The following is an 18,695-nucleotide window of genomic DNA, read 5'->3' as shown; positions in this document are numbered from 1 at the left end:
CTAAATGTTTGTCCAGTTCTTCCTTGAATTTATTTAAGTTATCAACTTCTGCAACGACAGATGGAAGTTTGTTCCAGCAATTAACCACCCGCTGGCTAAAGGCAAATTTCCGTACATCTATTCTACAACTGTCTTTCCTCAATTTAAATTTATGCCCCCTTAGGTTCGTAATCTGAGCAAATGGAAGAGTCCCATCAGAATTCAGCGTGCTCAATCATATAAAATCGTCCAGAAATTTGGGCTTTTTCGTAAAGAGGCAAATCGACCATAGTAACGCACGCAATTCACAGATATATTAGGCCCAATATGGTCCGAGTCGCTGAAACGCCCAAAACCCAATGACAACAACAATACGATGTCCTTGTTTGCTTTAAGAATTTGTTTTTTTAACATTTTTTACATTCATTATCTTTGACCACTAGATGCCACTGAAACGTGATGGCGGCTAGTAAAGTAAGGAGGTTTTAAATCTTTCTAATTATTACTTGTATTGAAATTTTGTTATGTATAGCTTGGAACTGTATTGTTTGATTAATGAAAAAAATTGTGCTTTTCAGAACAATGCGCAGCCAGTATTTAAGAGAGTTCCATGTCTGCTTTTTTTGATTTCATTCTGTCGATTCATCCGGTTCTCAGCCGTTTCTTTCGCGGGGAGTTTGTATGTGAATTGTGCGCTTATATTGCTTGTGTACCCTGCTGTGTTTGTTGTTTATTTGTTTTGTGAGAGCTGTTAGTGGAATACTGTTCGGAATACTAATGCTGAAGATACTTGCAGTATAAATAAACGCACATACGCCCACGCATCAATGCGAGAATCGAGTCCAATGTTAATGTTGCCACTGACTTGGATATAATACGAGTTGGTGGTCTTGAAACTTACTGTGGATCCCATTAATAAGCTTTTATTTGTTGCATTTTTGTTGAGTTACAAATATCAGTTAAATATAAAAACATTGGGTAAAACTCCAGAACACGGTGCTCCTTTGAAAATCAAGTCGAGAAGAAGAGGGGGAAAGCAGTGACGTACGGTTCGTAACTCCGCCCACTCACTGCGTTCCCCCTCTTCTCGATAAATGCACGTGGCGAATGTCACGCGACATAACAGTATGGCGGAGCTGAAAAACAACGAAATTAACGACAATACAGTAATTTTTTTCGGAGCAGCGACTAAAATAATTATACGTAAAAATAACACACTAATTCCCTTTTCAAAACGGACCAATTTTCGGCAAATAACTCCCGAAGTCCCGTAAAAAGGTAACCTAAAAACCTAACCATTTTTCATTAAACACAAATGAAAGACAATTAAAAACGTAACTCCCATTATATATTTTTTTTTTCGTCCAATGACTGGTTTTTGCTTGAATCCTTCCCGAAGTCGTGTAAAAACCTAACCATTTTTCACTAAACACAAATGAAAGACAATTAAAAACGTAACTCCCATTATATATATTTTTTTCGTCCAACGACTGGTTTTTGCATGAATCCTTCCCAAAGTCGCGTAAAAACCTAACCTTTCTTTGCTAAACAGAAACGAGTCAATTAATACGTGCAACAAACAATAAAATTTGCTCTTTCATTAAGTACAAAATGGCAACATAGAATTTTTTTTTCTTTTTTGAAAAGAACGCAACGGACACAATACTAGGTTAATGATACATGAAAATAACACAGAAATACAAATGAAACTAAACTCACCTCATCAGTGGAATGGGATAACGACACAAACTCAGGACCATGAGGCAATTAGCAGCAAAGCAACAAGTAGCAGCTGAGCACCGTACACAGTAAAAACCAGCATTCAAAAGAAAGAATACGCAACGAATTTCACATTTAGCACTCCAGTGACATCCGTGTGAGTGCAAAGAGGGGATGCAGTCAGTAGGCAGGGTCACAACCTGTCAATCACTGCTTTCCCCCATTCTGACAGCCAATTACAAGGGGGCACGTATATTGGGGAAAGGCCAAACATTGCTTATTTAATGAAGACAGTTTGAATTCCTGTTTAAATTTATTATCAAGTTTGGACAGAAAGTGGATCCTACCAGAAGTATATACCTCTCCTTAGACTACTAACCTTAGTTAGCAGTCATAGGAGCCAGTAATGTAATTATAATACCCGCATCATGCCTTGCACACAAAATATAAATAATAGCAACCATTAGCCATAGTGTGAATCCCAAAAGAGTTGAAACCCGTATGCAACAGCAAAAATGATAAGTAAATAAAACAGTCCTACTATAAGAAAAGAAACACCTACGTGTACAATGTTGCAATATATTCTCCTGAAAAATGTTTCAGGATGTGGTTTTGTACTGGCACTCATGTACAACTATTTTCTTAACCAAATATATGTAATTCAAATTAATAATATAATTTTTAAAGCATATAATTATATCTAAAAAAATATAATTTTTTTACATATTTTTAAAATTCAAATTAATGTAATAAATAGTAAGTGTATTGTAAATTCAACACATGATTTAGCTCATTGTAATAGTGTATCAGTGTGAACTTGTGCATACGCTACTTACTGACTTTAACAATAGAGAGCTGTTAATTGCTCAATTATTCCTATATTCTATTATCTTATGAGATGGAAGAGGGATTACTTTTATTTTTTTTCTATAGGATGGCTTCCTTTGACCAACTCTCCTAGTCCAATGTATTAACGATTAATTCGTAACAATGACATATTTATAAGATTAATTAAACGCCTTCCCCACTGTCAGAAGAGTAGTGAGACAACCCCATGGTATCAATATTGGACATCCAACTCAACCCAGGCTTCCGACCACAACCCCCCTGCCAGTAAGGAAAACATTAGGTCCAACATCATTAAAATCGATATAAAAAAGCTTAACTGCATATAGAGCAATATTCTCTTCATTTCTTAAGTTGGACTAAGGCTTTTCGAAACTACACGTTCACAGGAAGAAGAGCAAACCAAAAAGTTAACCAGAAAAATTGGTCTTATGTAGTACTTTTTTGTTCTTTATGCATGCACATAAATGACCAATCATCAGATAGTAGGAATGGTCCACAAATATTAATTGAATTTTTACCTAACTTCATCTCAAGGGTTTCCGCAGTAAGTAATTTATAGTAATTGTGTTGGATATTTATTATTTTAGCTTCATTAAAACTGAATACATGTTGTTCATTTATTGCATGAAACGACAGTTCTGATGCATTTGATCAACTCGCCTGAACTGAAGCTTCATGTTGTTTTGCTTGACTCTGAACCACCCCCCATGGAAGAACCTACTAAACCATGTTGCAGACCAGTTCATCTGCCCTTACTGATCGATCATAATTGACACTACTTATTAACATTTTGTTATTTTAACATAAGGATTTAAAACAATACATACTCTGTTAGAAGCATATAAAGTTGTTTTTATGCATTGGTGTGTTCAAATATTAAAATACAATTTGTCATTGTCAGAATGACTGTTTAAACTTGATTCATTCAGAAATTTTTTTAAATTGTAGTCAGTCATTCTAATGATAAAAATTTGCATTCAAATTTTGTATTGAGCATATTATGTAATGTGCTACTTTTTAAATTAGTTAAAGAACTTATCAGATCTTATTGTATTAAATTACCATACCTGCAACAATGACATAAGCAACTTTTTTTCAAGCATTAAATATTTTAGTTTTTCCATAGTCAATTAAATGCCTAAGCATAAATGCATTTATAAGGAGTAATATTCAAAGGAATAGAGATTTATTAAAAACCATGGCCTTGATGGCAAAATTGAATGCATAACAGTTATGACATTTTAGCATTAGGCATATGATGTAAGAAAGCAACCTTATATAACATCAGCCAAAAAAAAAAAAAAAAAAACCCTTCCCATTTCACCCATCCGGTCACTCCAAATGTTTGTCTAGTTCAGCTTTAAATTTATTTAAGCGATTAACTTCCACAACAACAGATGGAAGTCTGTTCCAGCAATCAACTACCTGTTGGCTAAAGGCAAACTTCTGCACATCTATTTGAATCTATGCCTTCTTAGGTTCTTCTTAGTCTGAGCAAGCAGAAGTATCCCATCAGCATTGAGCCTGCTCAAACCATTCAAGGCCTTATACACCTCAATTGGATCACCTCGCAGGTGCCTAGTCTCCAGATGCTGTAACTTGCAGAATTTAAACCTTTCTTCATAAGCACACACCCCATTGTTCCTCTCACCAATCTTGTTGCCCTTCTCTGTACTCATTCTAGCAAATCTACATCCTTCCTAAAATGAGGCCTCCAGACCTGTATACAGTGCTCAAGGTGTGGCCTGACCATTGCCTTATACAAAGGGATAATCACCTCCTTATCTCTGCTAGCAAAATTCCTATATATCATTGACAAGACACCATGACCTGCCCTGGCAGCCTGTCTGCACTGCTCAGAGAACTTCATATCTGAATGCACAATTACCCCCAGGTCTTTTTCATTCTCCACCTCCCTGAGTGTACTACCTCAGAGTTGGTGTGTTTCTCTTGGGTTACTGCTACCCATATGCAATACTTTGCAATTGTCAATGTTAAACTTCAGTTTGACATTGACTCCGCCATGGACGGTCCCAAGCCCGGCTGCGAAAGGAGGAGGGTGGTCATCCTGCCGAAATGACCAGAACCGGGAAACCGGGGAAACTAGGCAAGAAACCGCATGAAATTCGGAACAAGCTCTTACAACAATGTTACCGCATCCGGGGTAGCCGATGCGCCAGCACTGGGGACCCAGGGTACTGGTGTGAAGTGGACCACTGGCCACAGAACAAGCTGTTATAACAATGTTACCGCATCCGGGGTAGCCGATGCGCCAGCACTGGGGACCCAGGGTGCTGGTGTGAAGTGGATCACTGGCCACAGCAATAAGCTTACTACGCCAAAAAGGACAATTAACATTGGCGAATGGAATGTTCGAACGGGGCACCACGTTGGACAAAAGGAAATCATTGCCCAAGAACTACTTAGGTGCAAGATATCAATCGCGGCATTATCCGAATTAAGGCTCACCGGGTCTGGAACGATGATCATCCAACCACCAGCACCTAATGAAGCGGTTATGCTATTCTATTCTGGTGGTGAGAAACGAGAAGCAGGAGTGGGCTTTATGGTCGATGCTCAGGCCACCAGTAGTGTGATCGCTTTCCAACCAATATCGGACCGCCTGGCAGTCCTTACTGTCAAGGGCACCATCAAGACCCATATTATCTCCGCCTATGCGCCAACTGAGACTAGCCTGGACCCGACCAAGAATGACTTCTACAACCAGCTCCAACATACGCTGGATTCAATTCCGCAGACAGAAGTGATCATCCTCACAGGGGACTTTAATGCCCATATTGGCGTGGACAGATCTGGTTGGGAAACAACAATGGGCAAGTTTGGCCATGGGAAGATCAATGACAACGGCTTACGTTTGTTGTCCTTTGCCGCATCTAACAACCTGATCATTGGAAACAGCCATTTCCAGCACCCTCAAAAACATCAACTTACATGGCGAAATCCATCTGGCAAGGACTCAGCAATCCTGGACTACATTTTGATCAATGCCAGATTTCGCTCATCACTCATGGACGTTCGTGCCATGAGGGGACCTGATTGCGGATCTGATCACTACCTCATCCGGGCTAAGGTGCAGCTCAAATTACGGCATGCAAAAAGATCATCTCGGTCAGCCAAGCTGGACTAGAGGCAGCTAATGAATGCTGCCAACAAACAGGCATATCAGATCGCCCTATCCAACCGCTTCGAGATGCTGGCCGTGCCCGAGGATATAAATGAAGAAGAAAAGCAGATCTCTGATGCCATCCTGGAATGTGCCAAGCCCCTATGTCCACCTGCCCGACGTCGAACGCAACCATGGATATCAGACGAGTGCCTCGACCTCGTGGACAAACGGAAACAGGCAAAGTTGGTCGACTTTGAACGGTACCGGCAGCTAAACCGAGAAGTCCGACAAAGAATGACAGCAGAAAGAGAAGCATACTGGAACCAAGTGGCAGACGATCTTGAAGTGGCGGCATCCAAAAACGAGTACCGCACTCTCTACCGCACCCTCAGATGTCTGAGTGGAAAGACCAAATTGACTAGTGACAACATCAAGAATGCTGATGGGACCTTCGTGCGATCACCATCCGAACGCCTGCAACGGTGGAGTGAATTCTTCAAAGCTTTGTATAATCACGACCCACATCAGGGACCGCCAGCAACAGCACTCTCGATCGACCCCCCTGAGGTCTCCATGGTCGATGTTGAGCCTACAGTAGAAGAAGTGAAAGCAGCCATACAATCCCTGAAGCATGGCAGGGCACCAGGAGTGGACCAAGTCACCACAGAAGCGATCAAAGCCGGGGGAGATGTACTGCTTCGTCGACTACACTCACTCCTCAAAACCATCTGGTGCACTGAACAAATTCCGTTAACATGGAGGAAAGCCATTATCGTACCGATCCACAAGAAAGGTGATAACCGGGACTGCAAGAACTACCGTGGCATCAGCCTCCTTTCCATCATCGGAAAGGTCTTTATGAAGATCATCCAGTCAAGACTGCAAAAACATCGCGAGCAAACCAGTCGAGAAGAACAGGCAGGATTTAGACCCGGGCGAGGATGCTGTGATCAAATCTTTGCCATTCGTCAGCTGATGGAGGAGAGGATCCGGTGTGGACAGCGAACTGTCATTGTTTTCATTGACTTTAAGTCTGCTTTCGACTGTGTCCACCGGCCTGCCTTATGGAAACTACTAGAGGTTGAACATGTACCTCGAAAAGTCATCACACTCCTCCAAACTGCATACAACGGTTTAACCAGCCAGGTGCGCATCCAGAACGATTTATCAGAGGAATTTACCATCCAAACTGGAGTCCGCCAAGGGGATGTAGTCTCCCCGTTGCTTTTCAACATCGTGGTTGACGCCATTATGAGGCAAGCATTCAGAAACAGACAGGGCATACAATATGACAAGGATCACTATGTGACTGACCTGATGTTTGCTGATGATAGTGCTATCCTTGCCGGTAACGACGCTGAAGCCACGGACATCCTCTACAACATTGCCCGCATTGCCCGGCCATACGGTTTGAAGATCAATGCTGGTAAGACAAAGGCCCTGACAACAGATGGGTCGCAAGCCACCATCTATCTCGAAGGCGTCCAGATCGAGCAAGTGCAGGACTTTAAATATCTTGGGTCGCTGGTCCAGGAGAAGAAAGTTGCATCCACCATGGAAATCCACAGCAGAATTGGACAGGCGGCCACTGCGTTCGCCTCGCTCAAATGGTGTCTGTGGAAGAGGACCAACATTTCCACAAAGACTAAAATCCGACTCTTCCGGTCTTTGATCCTGCCCATTCTTCTTTACGGATCGGAAACATGGATTTGTCTCAAGTTAGATTTGAACAAACTTGAGGTATTCCAAATGCGATGCCTGCGGCAGATCTTGGGCATCTCTCTTCGCGACCGCATCACTAATGATACCATCCGCGCCAGATGCCAACAGCAACCAACCATTGCCGACCAAATCCAGAAGCGAAGGCTCAGATGGTTTGGCCACGTATGTAGAATGGGCACGAACAGAATACCATCCACACTCCTTTGGAGACAACGACCCACCCAATGGAGCATCCAACGGACCGCGCCTAGGAAAACGTGGGCCAAGCAAGTGGAAGATGACTTGAAGAGCCTACGTCTCGACCTTAACCAGGCCAGGACTGAAGCCATGGATCGTAAGGTATGGAAGAACATCACAGAGCAAGTCCGAAACCTTGCGGCACCTACAGCAGCATACTGGTTGCGTGGCCAACCGCCTCCCCCAGCTGCCAGCTAAGGACCAAAGAAGAAGAAGAAGAAACTTCAGTTGCCTCTTCTCAGCACATCTGCTTAACTTTTCTAGAACCTGTTGCAGTAGCATACTGTCTTTAGTGTCATTAACAACCCTGCCAACCATTGTATCATCTGCAAACTTGGACATTAAGCCTGATATACCTTCATCGATATCATTGATAAATACACAAAACAACAATGGACCCAGCACCGAACCCTGGGAGACTTTGCTAATAACATTAGTCCACCTAGAGCAGTGTCCATTTATTACCACTCTCTTTTGTCTCCCACTCAACCATCCCTTTATCCCTTGCAGTTACTTGCCCTTAGTGCCATACCACTCCAATTTGTATAGCAGTTTTCCATGTGCAACAATATCAAATGCTTTCCTGAAATCCAAGTATATGATATCAAAATTATTTTTAGCATCCAGTTCCTTTTGATTGGATACTACCATATCGTAGTATCCAATCAAATTGGTCAGACAAGACTTCCCCTTAAAAAACCCATTCTGTGTCTGAACTATTGCAGCTGTCTTGTCTAGGTGATTCTGTATCACCTCTTTAACCAGTGACTCCATTATTTTCCCCGGAACAGAAGTTAAACTAACAGGTCTATAATTATTTGTGTCAACCTTTGAAAATCCCATTTGTGAACTGGGGATACATTTGCACATATCCAGTCCATGGGGACCTCCACTGACTCTAAGGATGCTCTCATAATTATGGCAAAGGGTTTGCTTACTTCCCTTGCTGCCTCCTTCATTATAACTAGATAGATTCCATCTGCCTCAGGTGCCTTTTTTTATGTTTAACTTCAACAATTTCTTCTCCACTTTGCCCTCAGTTATCACAAAATCACTTAGCTCCCTGCTAAAGTTTGATAAACTTCTGACATTCCCCTCCTTGAATAACTCATGTGTGAATGTAGATGCAAAATACTCATTCGGTTTATCAGCTACTTGAGCAGGATCATCGATAGTCGAACCATCTACGTTAAGTGGACCAATCTGATTCCTCCCCTTCCTTCTAGAGTTTACATAAGTAAAGAACTCTTTGCTGTTTTCCTTTGCATTCTTTGCCAAAGATTTCTCGTAATCAGCTTTCACCTTCCTAATCTCCTTTGTAACTTGATGACAGACTAGCTTATATCTGTTGTAGACTTCTGTGTTGTCTGATAATTTATATGCGTCCCATCCCATGCATTTTTCTTCTCTGCCACGAGCCTCATTAATTCATCCGACATCTATTTAGGCCTGATCCTTGAACAGTATTTCTTAGTTGGTATGAAAAGCCTAGTAGCCTCCAAGATTAAGTCCCTGAAGGCTAGATTAAGTCCATTTAGAATTCACCATTGATAACATCATCAGTTGATCCCACTCTATAGAATTTAAAAACTGTCTGATACCTCTGTAGTCACCTTTACAAAAACAAAAACCCTTCCCTTTACCCTTGATTGTAGTTACTTTAAGTAAATCCCACATCAGTACACTGTGATCACTGTCACCTAGTGGTTCCTTTATCCTCAAATTCCTAATGCATACATCATCACTGCTGATAATCAGATCAAGGGTATTACTCCCTCTGGTTGCCCCTTGAACATGTTGCTGTAGAAAACAATCCTATCCACAAAAGTCTTGCTAGCATGCAAGTGACCAATCCACAAATTCCAGTCAATATCTGGTAAGTTAAAATTCCCCCTTACAAGACATTCTGATTTACTGGCCCATTCTATTTCTCTGCACAACTGTTCATTGTACCCATCACTGTCATTAGGTCTATAACATACTCCTGTTCTCATTTTCCCTTCCCCAGTGTTTGTCACACCAAACAGACTCAACATTGTACTGTCCACCTGTGTCAACTGGTTACACTTCCTTAGAGTTTATGTTTCTTAACTAATAGCTTAACTCCTCCTCCCTTTCTACCCTGTCTGTCCTTTCTGTACACGTTATACTCCACAAATTCCAATTCTACACTGCTTATATCTGTGTGACACCATGTCTCTGATATCCCAACAATATCTGCCTTTGATGTCTTGATCAGCACTTCAAATTCATCAATTTTATTTACTATATTTCTAGCATTAGTGTACATGCAAGTATACTTGTACTTGTTCTTACTCTTAGTTATCCTAACACAGCCCATGCATTTACTTGTTCCATGATGACTCCCAGCAGCTCTTGAAATCCCCAGCAACTTGCTCTATAGGCTGCTGCTCGTTACAATAGAAGCAGTGCAAGAATCACTTTCGCTTCTGCCTGTGGCTACCGTTAACCTTTTAGTATGTGAATCTCCCAAACTAGCAGTTTTCCGACCCACCTAACACTGCCTCAATAGCATCAGCAAATATTCTTGCACCCTTTCTATTTAAGTGTATCCTATCCCTGTAGAAACAAGTCTCTCCACTTAGCAAACACAGACCACGCTGAAAAAAATTCTACACCATGAGCCTTGTACAGTCTCTTCAGGGCTGAATTGATTGACAAGGCTCTTATCATATACTCCCTATCGTGTCTGGGCAGAATTGCAGACATTTTCAAATTTAACCCTAACTCACAACTTTTTTTCAGCATTGACCTGTACTTGTTAAGTAAATCTGCAGATCTCTTACTCTTAAGGTCACTAGTGCCAAAAGTACAACAATATCACCTTTTGTGCCCTTAAAAGATGATATCTGCTCTACAACGTTATCAACTTTTGCCTCTGGCAGACATACCCTGTTCCTGTTCCACCTATCTTTTTTGCATACTATATTCCCTGTCTCCCTGACAATAGAGTCACCAACAATAACTAGTTCCTATGGGACCAGCGCTTTGGAACTTGGTGATGTTATAAAAAGACAACTCAAAATCAAGGAAATATGCAATCAAAATTTTCACAATGAGTTCTTCAAATTCAGTTGAGTATTTTTTTTTTTTTTTTTTTTTTAATATTAAAATTAGTATTCCAATGAAGAATTAAAAATAAGCACTGGCAGTTCAACTTCTTGAACTTATCATACAGTTAAGCATCATCAATCTACCTGGTCTGTAGATTGGAATAACAATTTAGTGACATCAGTTTTTATATATACATTCATGAGTCAAAGCATTATGACCACCCCTGTCTATACAAGTGGATGCATCCCACAGCACTTAGGAGGAGTGATTTTATTCATTTGCACAACATACATAGTGACAGCATGGTTGTGCCTGTCAGTTCATCAGTATAAAGCCCATATAATGGGGAAAGGGAAGGACCTGACAGTTTGAATGGGGAATGATTTGTGATTTTAAGAAGGTGGGGGCTAGCATCTCAGCAACTGCAGGAATCGTCACTGTTTGAGGGATGCCATAGTGAAGGTGTGACGGAAATGGTCAGAAGAGAGGCACATGACTACCTAATTTGCCAGGACAGGGAGACCACCATTGGTTGACAGTGGAAGTGAACAGTGGTTGGCATGTCCTCTCTAGAACAATAGACAGCTCACAATCCCTCTGTTAATGGCAGACTACGACTGGGGCACACAGTGTAATGTTACCGAGCATGCTATCCAGGGAACACCCTTACTGATAGACCTACAGAGTAGGTGACCAGTTCATCTGCCCATATTGATGCCCATACCATCATTGCCACCTCCAACTGCAGCAGGAACGGGAGCACTGTTCCTGGAAAAGCTTCACCTGGTCTGATGAATCAAGGTTCTAGCTCTCTCATGTCAATGGATGGGTGCATATTTGATAATAAGCTGGTGAACAGTTGCATAGGTGGATAAAAACTGTCCAGTGGTAACATAGATTGGGGAGATGTTTTTATGGACATCACTGGGTCCCCTCATCCCCATTGAATGCACCCTCACTGCCAGATCCTACCATTGTTTTGGACCAAGTTTTGTCCTATATGGTGACCATATATCCAGATGGCACTGGACTCTTTCAACAAGACAGTGCCCTGTGTCATAAGGGCCCTGCATTTTGTGGGAATGGTTCATAGATCATGTCCAAGCATTTTGTGTTGCCCCCCCAGCCGCCTAATTCCCCTAACATCAATCCTATTGAACATATGTGGGATGCACTAGAACACAGCATTTGCCAGTCCATGCCAGTACCTCGCTCTGCTGCTGAACTGGACAACCTCTGTGCAGCTGGTCCAAGGTGCCGGAGAATACCTTCTGCTGTCTCACGAAGTTAATGCTGCACTAGGTGGAAGGTGGCCACTAATCAGTAGGTGGTTATAACATTTTGGCTCATGATTATGTGTATACATATATGTATGATCGTACCATTCAGTGTATCCTTATATGATAATTCTAGTAATATTTGTTATTTTATTATTTTAATTTTTTTAGGCTTTTTTTGTTTATAACTTAGGGCAGACATACCTTTTTTTTTTTTTTTTTTTTTTTAGTATTAACTATCCTGTTTTCCACTTTTATTTCTAATTGGCATTATATATATATATAATTCTCTGTATTGTGTGTGTAAAACACTATTTTTAATTTCAGAAGAATTTTGGAAAGCAGTGATTAAAAGATGGTATAACTCTAAAACAAAATTAATGCATTGTTATAAAGTAACTTTTGTATTTCCTGTGTTTATGATTTTTTGATATTTTAATATAAATGTAGCAAATGTTTTGTATGTCAGTTCAAACAGACCTAATTTTTGTGTGCACAGGCAGAAATGTTATTAATATAAAAGCAAAGGAAAGGGAAAAAAATTCAGTTTTCTTGCCTTTTCTCTCTGGGTCTTGGTTTTGTTCTGTTCTGGATTTTTTTTTTTTTTTTTGGATTTCCACTCTGAAAGTTTACTAAGCAAATCCAAAGACACACAGTGTAAATCTCAAATATAAAAATCCAGGTCCGATAATTGCATAGAGGCTCTCTTATTTTAGTGTAGTAGAATTGTAAAACTGATTAAGTTCCTTCTGTTTACTAAGAGATTTAGTAAGAAACAAAATGCCATTTTCTGTATGCAGTCGTAAACTGCACAAATTTCTTTCTAATTCTGAGTAACCAAGAATGAGAGCCATTGTGTATGCTACATCACAAATATAACCTCTGAAAAATACCTTGGTGTTGTATCTCATTGTATATTCTAAGTGCTAATTTAAAGTGGTTTAAATACATAAATACACTAATTTATATACCACTGGCTACAAGTAGGCCTGGCATAGCCGAGTGGTCAGAGGAAAGAGTGCAGTATCATGCTCTTTTAGTGGAATGTGGTTTAAGCCTGTGATTGTTAAATACAACTAATGATTGTATTCATGATTTATTGTAAACTCGTCTTACCTATTCGTCGTGCTAAATTATGAACAATACAAAAAAAAAACATAAAAAAACCAGTGGAATACAGATTACAGTTGGAATCAAATAAATTTGAATACTTTATTCCATTCAGTTTTTGATCATAAGGATTGTTTTGCTCCCATTGAACAATGATGCCAAATACCAAATGGTATTTGGCACATTGTTCATCATCGCCAAATGGTTATGCAATTGACAGATATAATACAGAATTTTATTTTTAATTTTCATGTTTGAATTTTTTTAAAAATTGAAGTAATATTGCATTTCATAAGTTGATTAAATATTGTTTTAAGCCTATTGATTATTAATATGATTTTTATGTTTTGTAGGAAGCTTTAGCAATAGTATTGGATGTTGGGCCTACAATGTATGAAGAGCCACCTGGTAATTCTACTGTTCTGGATAAAGCTAAAGCTTGCATTGGAATGATTCTCCAAAGAAAAGTAAATGTTATACTATAATAAGAATTGAAATTTAATGATTAGGCTTAACAACTAAAATCACCTTATCCTCAAAAGTATTAATTTATTATCCCTATTAATACAGGGCAATTCAAAAGTAGCTTTGCAACTTTGTATATTTTGAACATATAAAGCATGACAAACACTGATTGGAAGTTGTGTCTGGAATTTTTATTGGTGACTAGTAGGTGTGAGTTTCATGAATAGTTGGCTTGCATGTAATGGTAACAACAAAATGGTAATGTTTTCTGGAGCAGAACATAAGTGGTCCAATTTCCTGAATCTCATATCATTGAATTTTTTCCTCTGGAAAACTTCATTAAGTTTCTTGTTCATCAGCTACCATTACCAAAAAAATTACATGAATTTAAGAGCAGAATTAGCATTGCTTCTGATCATGTAACACTGGACATGAATGTGCAGGGCAGACTTTCATTGAAACATGTTATGTGACTGATGGAAGTCATATTGAGGTGCTGTAGTCGCCAGTTAAGACTTCAAAGTTGTGGCTGTTATTCTAATAAGTTTAAATAAACAAATTATAGGCTTACAAAGTTGTGAAGCTTCTTTTAAATTACCTGCATATCAGAACATTCTATTGTTTTGAATATAAGTTGATTCCATAAATGAGTTGATATCACCAGATTTCGTGATTCAAATTTCTTTATCAGAAATATGAATAATTGTTTTAGATGTTAGATTATAGCATTTAGTTCATCTGCTTGTAAGGAATATAGTGCATAAATTCTTTACAAGCAAAATTATTTGTCTTAATGAGACAATTTTTTTTTTTGTCTAATTAAGCTGTATATTATGGTGCATTGTTTGCAATTAGTTTTAAATATAAAATTTTTTAATGCATTGAACAACTATAAATTCTAAGAAAAATTAGGAAATAAAAACGATGAAAAGTGTTTATTTTGAAAATTTTTTGTCTGCATGCATTTATAGTATGCAGTTTTTCAACCACTATTCCATAAACATTTCCAGAGTGTTCTACAAAATGTTCTGCCAGAAATCAGCCCATTGATATTTTGATGCACTTTAAAATGAAAAGACAGTATGCTCAATATATCTACATTAAAAACAAGATTCTCACAGTATAATTTAGTGAATAATTTTGTTTCTGATCATGAAGAAAAAAGTTTTTTTTTTTTTTTGTGCTGAAAGTAAGTGAACAAAATAAAGTTTTTATATATATATAATCTCTTATCCATTACACAAAGAAAGGTTGAAAAGCACTGGGTTAGGAAATAATATAATATTATAAAGTATTTGGACACTTTTTTTTTTTTTTTTTGCTTCTTGTAATTCCTAAAAATGGAGATAGTGTCTGTCTTTTTTCTTTCTAACATATATGAGTACACCTTGTATGTACACATGTATGTATATAAATTATATTTTCAATCTTCTAATACATGGGTTGGTAAGATGAGAAATGAGGAGGTTTTGGGAAGAATGAGTTAGAAGAGGTGTTTGACTGAAATAATCAGGCAGAGGAGAAAATAGATTGGATGTGTATTGCAAGGTGGTAGATTGATGAAGATGTGATGGAGGTAAAAGTTTAGGGGAAGAGGTTCAGAGGGAGCTTGAGGAAACTAAGCTAGATAAATTGAGAGGGGGATAGAGGGAGGATGGTGGATATGGGGAGATGAAGAGGAAGATATGAAGTAGTTGAGTGTATGTGTAGACCTACCCTTGACAGAAAATTAGTAATGAATATACATGTATAAGCAATTTCAAAATAGAGTAATAAAGCCCAATCCTTCCTACTTAAGTACTATTTGTAAAATATAAAGATCTACTCATACCTTTTGATAGGAAAATTCTTCAGCCCAATGCTACATCAAATTGATTCATTAATACATTATGTGAAAGGACTAAATTTATAACACGATATTATGCTTTAAAATTGTTAATATATACAGGTTTCTTAAAAATTAATCCTGTATTCAATTTCCATTATCTATTCACTGCCAAAAGGAAGAGCAAAGCGTAGCCGATGTATATCAAACTGAAGACAATTGTCAAATTTACTAAAATATTTTTGACTAAACTTCTACATAATCCTTTCACATAATGTATTAATTGGATCAATTTGATGTGAGTGTCAGGCTGAAGAATTTTACTATCAAAAGGTATGAGTAGATCTTTATATTTTACAAAATGTATAAGCAATGTAAGTATATGGTCAGTATAAGCAGGGTAAGTATATGGTCAATATAAGCAGTGTGAATAGTTTAATTTTATCTTTGCACCTGAAATGATGCAGGTGCAGATTTGTGCAGAGATGTAAAAGGATTAGTCACAAAAACACTAGGATCAAAGTATAGAAAAATGATGCTTTGAATAACAAATTGAAAAAAGGGGGGGGGTAGCTTCAGCATTTCTGTCTTTCAAATGAAAACCTGCTTACAAATACATTAATAGCCAAAACCCCTAATTTAGCTACTGTGCAACAAAAAAATTTTGTTAAATGGGCAAAAAAAATTATCTTAATTTGAAATTCAGATTTATGTATTCAGTAAATTTATGTATTCAGTAATGTGGCATAATATAATGTGATTAATTTATATTTTAGTTGTATTAATTAATAAATTTGAATAAGTCATTGTTCTTACATTAGCTGCTCTTTATATTTTTTGTTGTGTTGAACTTTATTATGCAGAATGAATTAGTGAATTATTTGTCATAGTTAATTAGCCTTTAAACTGTAGAGAGAAATTGTATAACTTTTTCAGTTTCATTTACAAAGCATGTTTAACAAATTATGTATTAAATTGCATCAGCACTCTAATAAACCCATGTTTCTAGTTATAGCTATAGAAATAATTTTTGCTGTATAAAGGAATGATATGTAATGATTATAATTCATGTGAAAGAAATATAAAAAATTCAAACTAGGCATGAATGTTTTCTATTTCTTTGGTATTATTCATGAAATTTAATTGTCAAGAGTTGCTGATTAGGATACCAGTAGTAGATGTGCAAGAAAATTTGAATATAATACTTAACATAAAATGCAAAAAAATTATTTTGTGGGTATTAGTTAAATAAATACTGTTAAACGTATTATTATTATTTTTCCCTGCCAGGTATTTTCTGAATCAAAGGATGAAGTTGCAGTGGTTTTGTTTGGCACAAAGGAAACCAACAATAATTTAGCAGATTCCATTAAAGGTTATGGTAACATTTCAGTGGCTCGAAAATTAAAATTGGTTGATTGGGATTTACTGAAATACATACAAGAACTGCAAGGGGGACCAGTGTGTGCTGATTGTATCCTTAGGAAATAAAGTTTTTTTTTTTTTTTTTTTTTTGCATTTTTATGTTTCAAAATATATTTTGAACATTGAATGTAGTTTTATTTTTCCATTATTGATTTCATTTCTTATAGCAGTGATAGACAAATTCCAGTTATCATAGTAACTGTAAGAAGTTAGGCTGTAGTGGAAAAATAATTCACTCAAAAAAGGAATGAATGTTAAAGAAAATATGGATTGAAGGAGAGCTGCTCTGTGACTTTACCATCTCCATGCAAACTGAGATATGATATACTGAGATATTGAGAATGGATGGGTGAAATGGGAAGGAGGTTTTTTTTTTTTTTTTTGGCTGATGCTGCATAAGCTTACTTTCTTGCATCATTTGCTTCTGCTAATGCTATGTCATCCCTGTTTTGAGTGACTTCATATAAGTTAACTTAGTTAAAACATCTGTATAGCTCTTTTAGGCGTGTTTATTATTATTTTTTTAAACACAAGTAGCATGGGCATTGATTGAAACCCAGTAAAGTCACTCAGTTGCATATTTAAGTTATATTTAATTATTAATTTATTATTTTCTTAATTTATTATATTCATTGTTATGATAGTTACAGGTAAACAACAAAAATTGATATTCTTTAATAGGATCTCGATTATTTAAGATGAACATGGCCAAACATAGCTTTGATAATTGAAACCTTGGATGGTAGAAACCCATCTTTTTTTTTTTTTTTTATGTGGGATTGGAATTCATTTATTATTATGTAACGGCAATAAAAATACATATGTTCAGAGAAATTTTAAAAAGCCTGTATTAAACAAAATGCAGATACATTACAGCAGCTGTATATATAAAATTTAGTGTGCAGTAGGCACTAAATATTAATTAATAATGTTGATGTTTTACTCTTTCTTATGGCACTTAAAAAAACATGTTTAAAAACCAAGTTCTAAGCTTGCTGGCTGAGAGTTTTACTTTTATAAAATTAAGTGCAAAGTGCCCAGTTCTTGATCATTCCACATTACAAGTTTGAGCAGACTTCTAATTAATGTGAATGCCAGAACCATTGAGAAATGGCATATATTGTTTGCAGGTGTTAGATCAACTTTGACAAAAAACATATTAATCTTCTTTTGTTGCCAAATACTAGTATTCAGTTAATATTTATCAGTTTCAGTTCTGGTTGAGAGTGACATGAATTATTGGTGCGCACAGTATCAGATAAACTTTTATTTTTTTATTTTTGATTAACAGAAATCTCAATTAATAGAATCTTGGCTCTTGGTAATCGAGATGCTTCTGTAATTGGTATTACTATTAGTAGTTGCACATAATGCAAGTTTATATAGCATCTACTAAACCAAAAATTTAAAAAAAAAATCCCTTTTCACTTCACCTTTTCATCCCCTCTAATAATTTGCCTAATTCTTTAAATTTATTCAAACATACCACTGCCACAATGCCAGATGGAACTTTGTTCCAACAATCAAATACCATCTGGCTGAAAGCAAATTTTCACACAAATATTCTGCAACTATCTTCTTCGGTTTAAATTCAAGCCACCTTATGTATGTTATCTGAGCAAGAGTAAGGATGCCATCAACATTTAGCATATTCAATCCATAGCCTTAAACACCTCAATGAGATCTCTGTGCATGTGCCTGGTTCCAGATGCTGCACTTTGCAGAAATGAAATCTTTCTTGTTAAGGACATGCCCTTTTGTTCATTCATTCATCTGGTTGCTCTTCTCTACACCCATTCCAACAGGTCCACATTCTTTCTAAAATGAGGCTTCCAGATCTAAAGATATGGCCTAACCACTGCCTCATACAGCAGAACAAGTACCT

At 37.4% G+C, this 18,695-nt stretch overlaps 1 protein-coding gene across 2 annotated transcripts in view; it reads left to right on the top strand.

Annotated features, from left to right (window-relative positions):
* The first annotated feature begins 415 nt into the window (after positions 1 to 415).
* Positions 416 to 18,695, top strand: part of LOC150075349 (DNA repair protein Ku80-like) — a 143,759-nt gene continuing 125,479 nt past the window's right edge. For both annotated transcript variants that reach the window (XM_090388268.1, XM_090388267.1), the window contains exons 1-3: positions 416 to 453; positions 13,449 to 13,562; positions 16,676 to 16,859. In XM_090388268.1, the coding sequence (XP_090244394.1) occupies positions 439 to 453; positions 13,449 to 13,562; positions 16,676 to 16,859 (313 nt within the window). In that variant the 5' untranslated portion in view covers positions 416 to 438. The remainder of the gene's footprint in view (positions 454 to 13,448; positions 13,563 to 16,675; positions 16,860 to 18,695) is intronic.

The sequence above is a fragment of the Mastigoproctus giganteus genome, chromosome 14, assembly GCF_048544385.1.
Source record: "Mastigoproctus giganteus isolate SK-2022 chromosome 14, ASM4854438v1, whole genome shotgun sequence".
Lineage (NCBI taxonomy): Eukaryota > Metazoa > Arthropoda > Arachnida > Uropygi > Thelyphonidae > Mastigoproctus > Mastigoproctus giganteus.
This window is presented reverse-complemented; position numbering and strand designations above follow the sequence as displayed.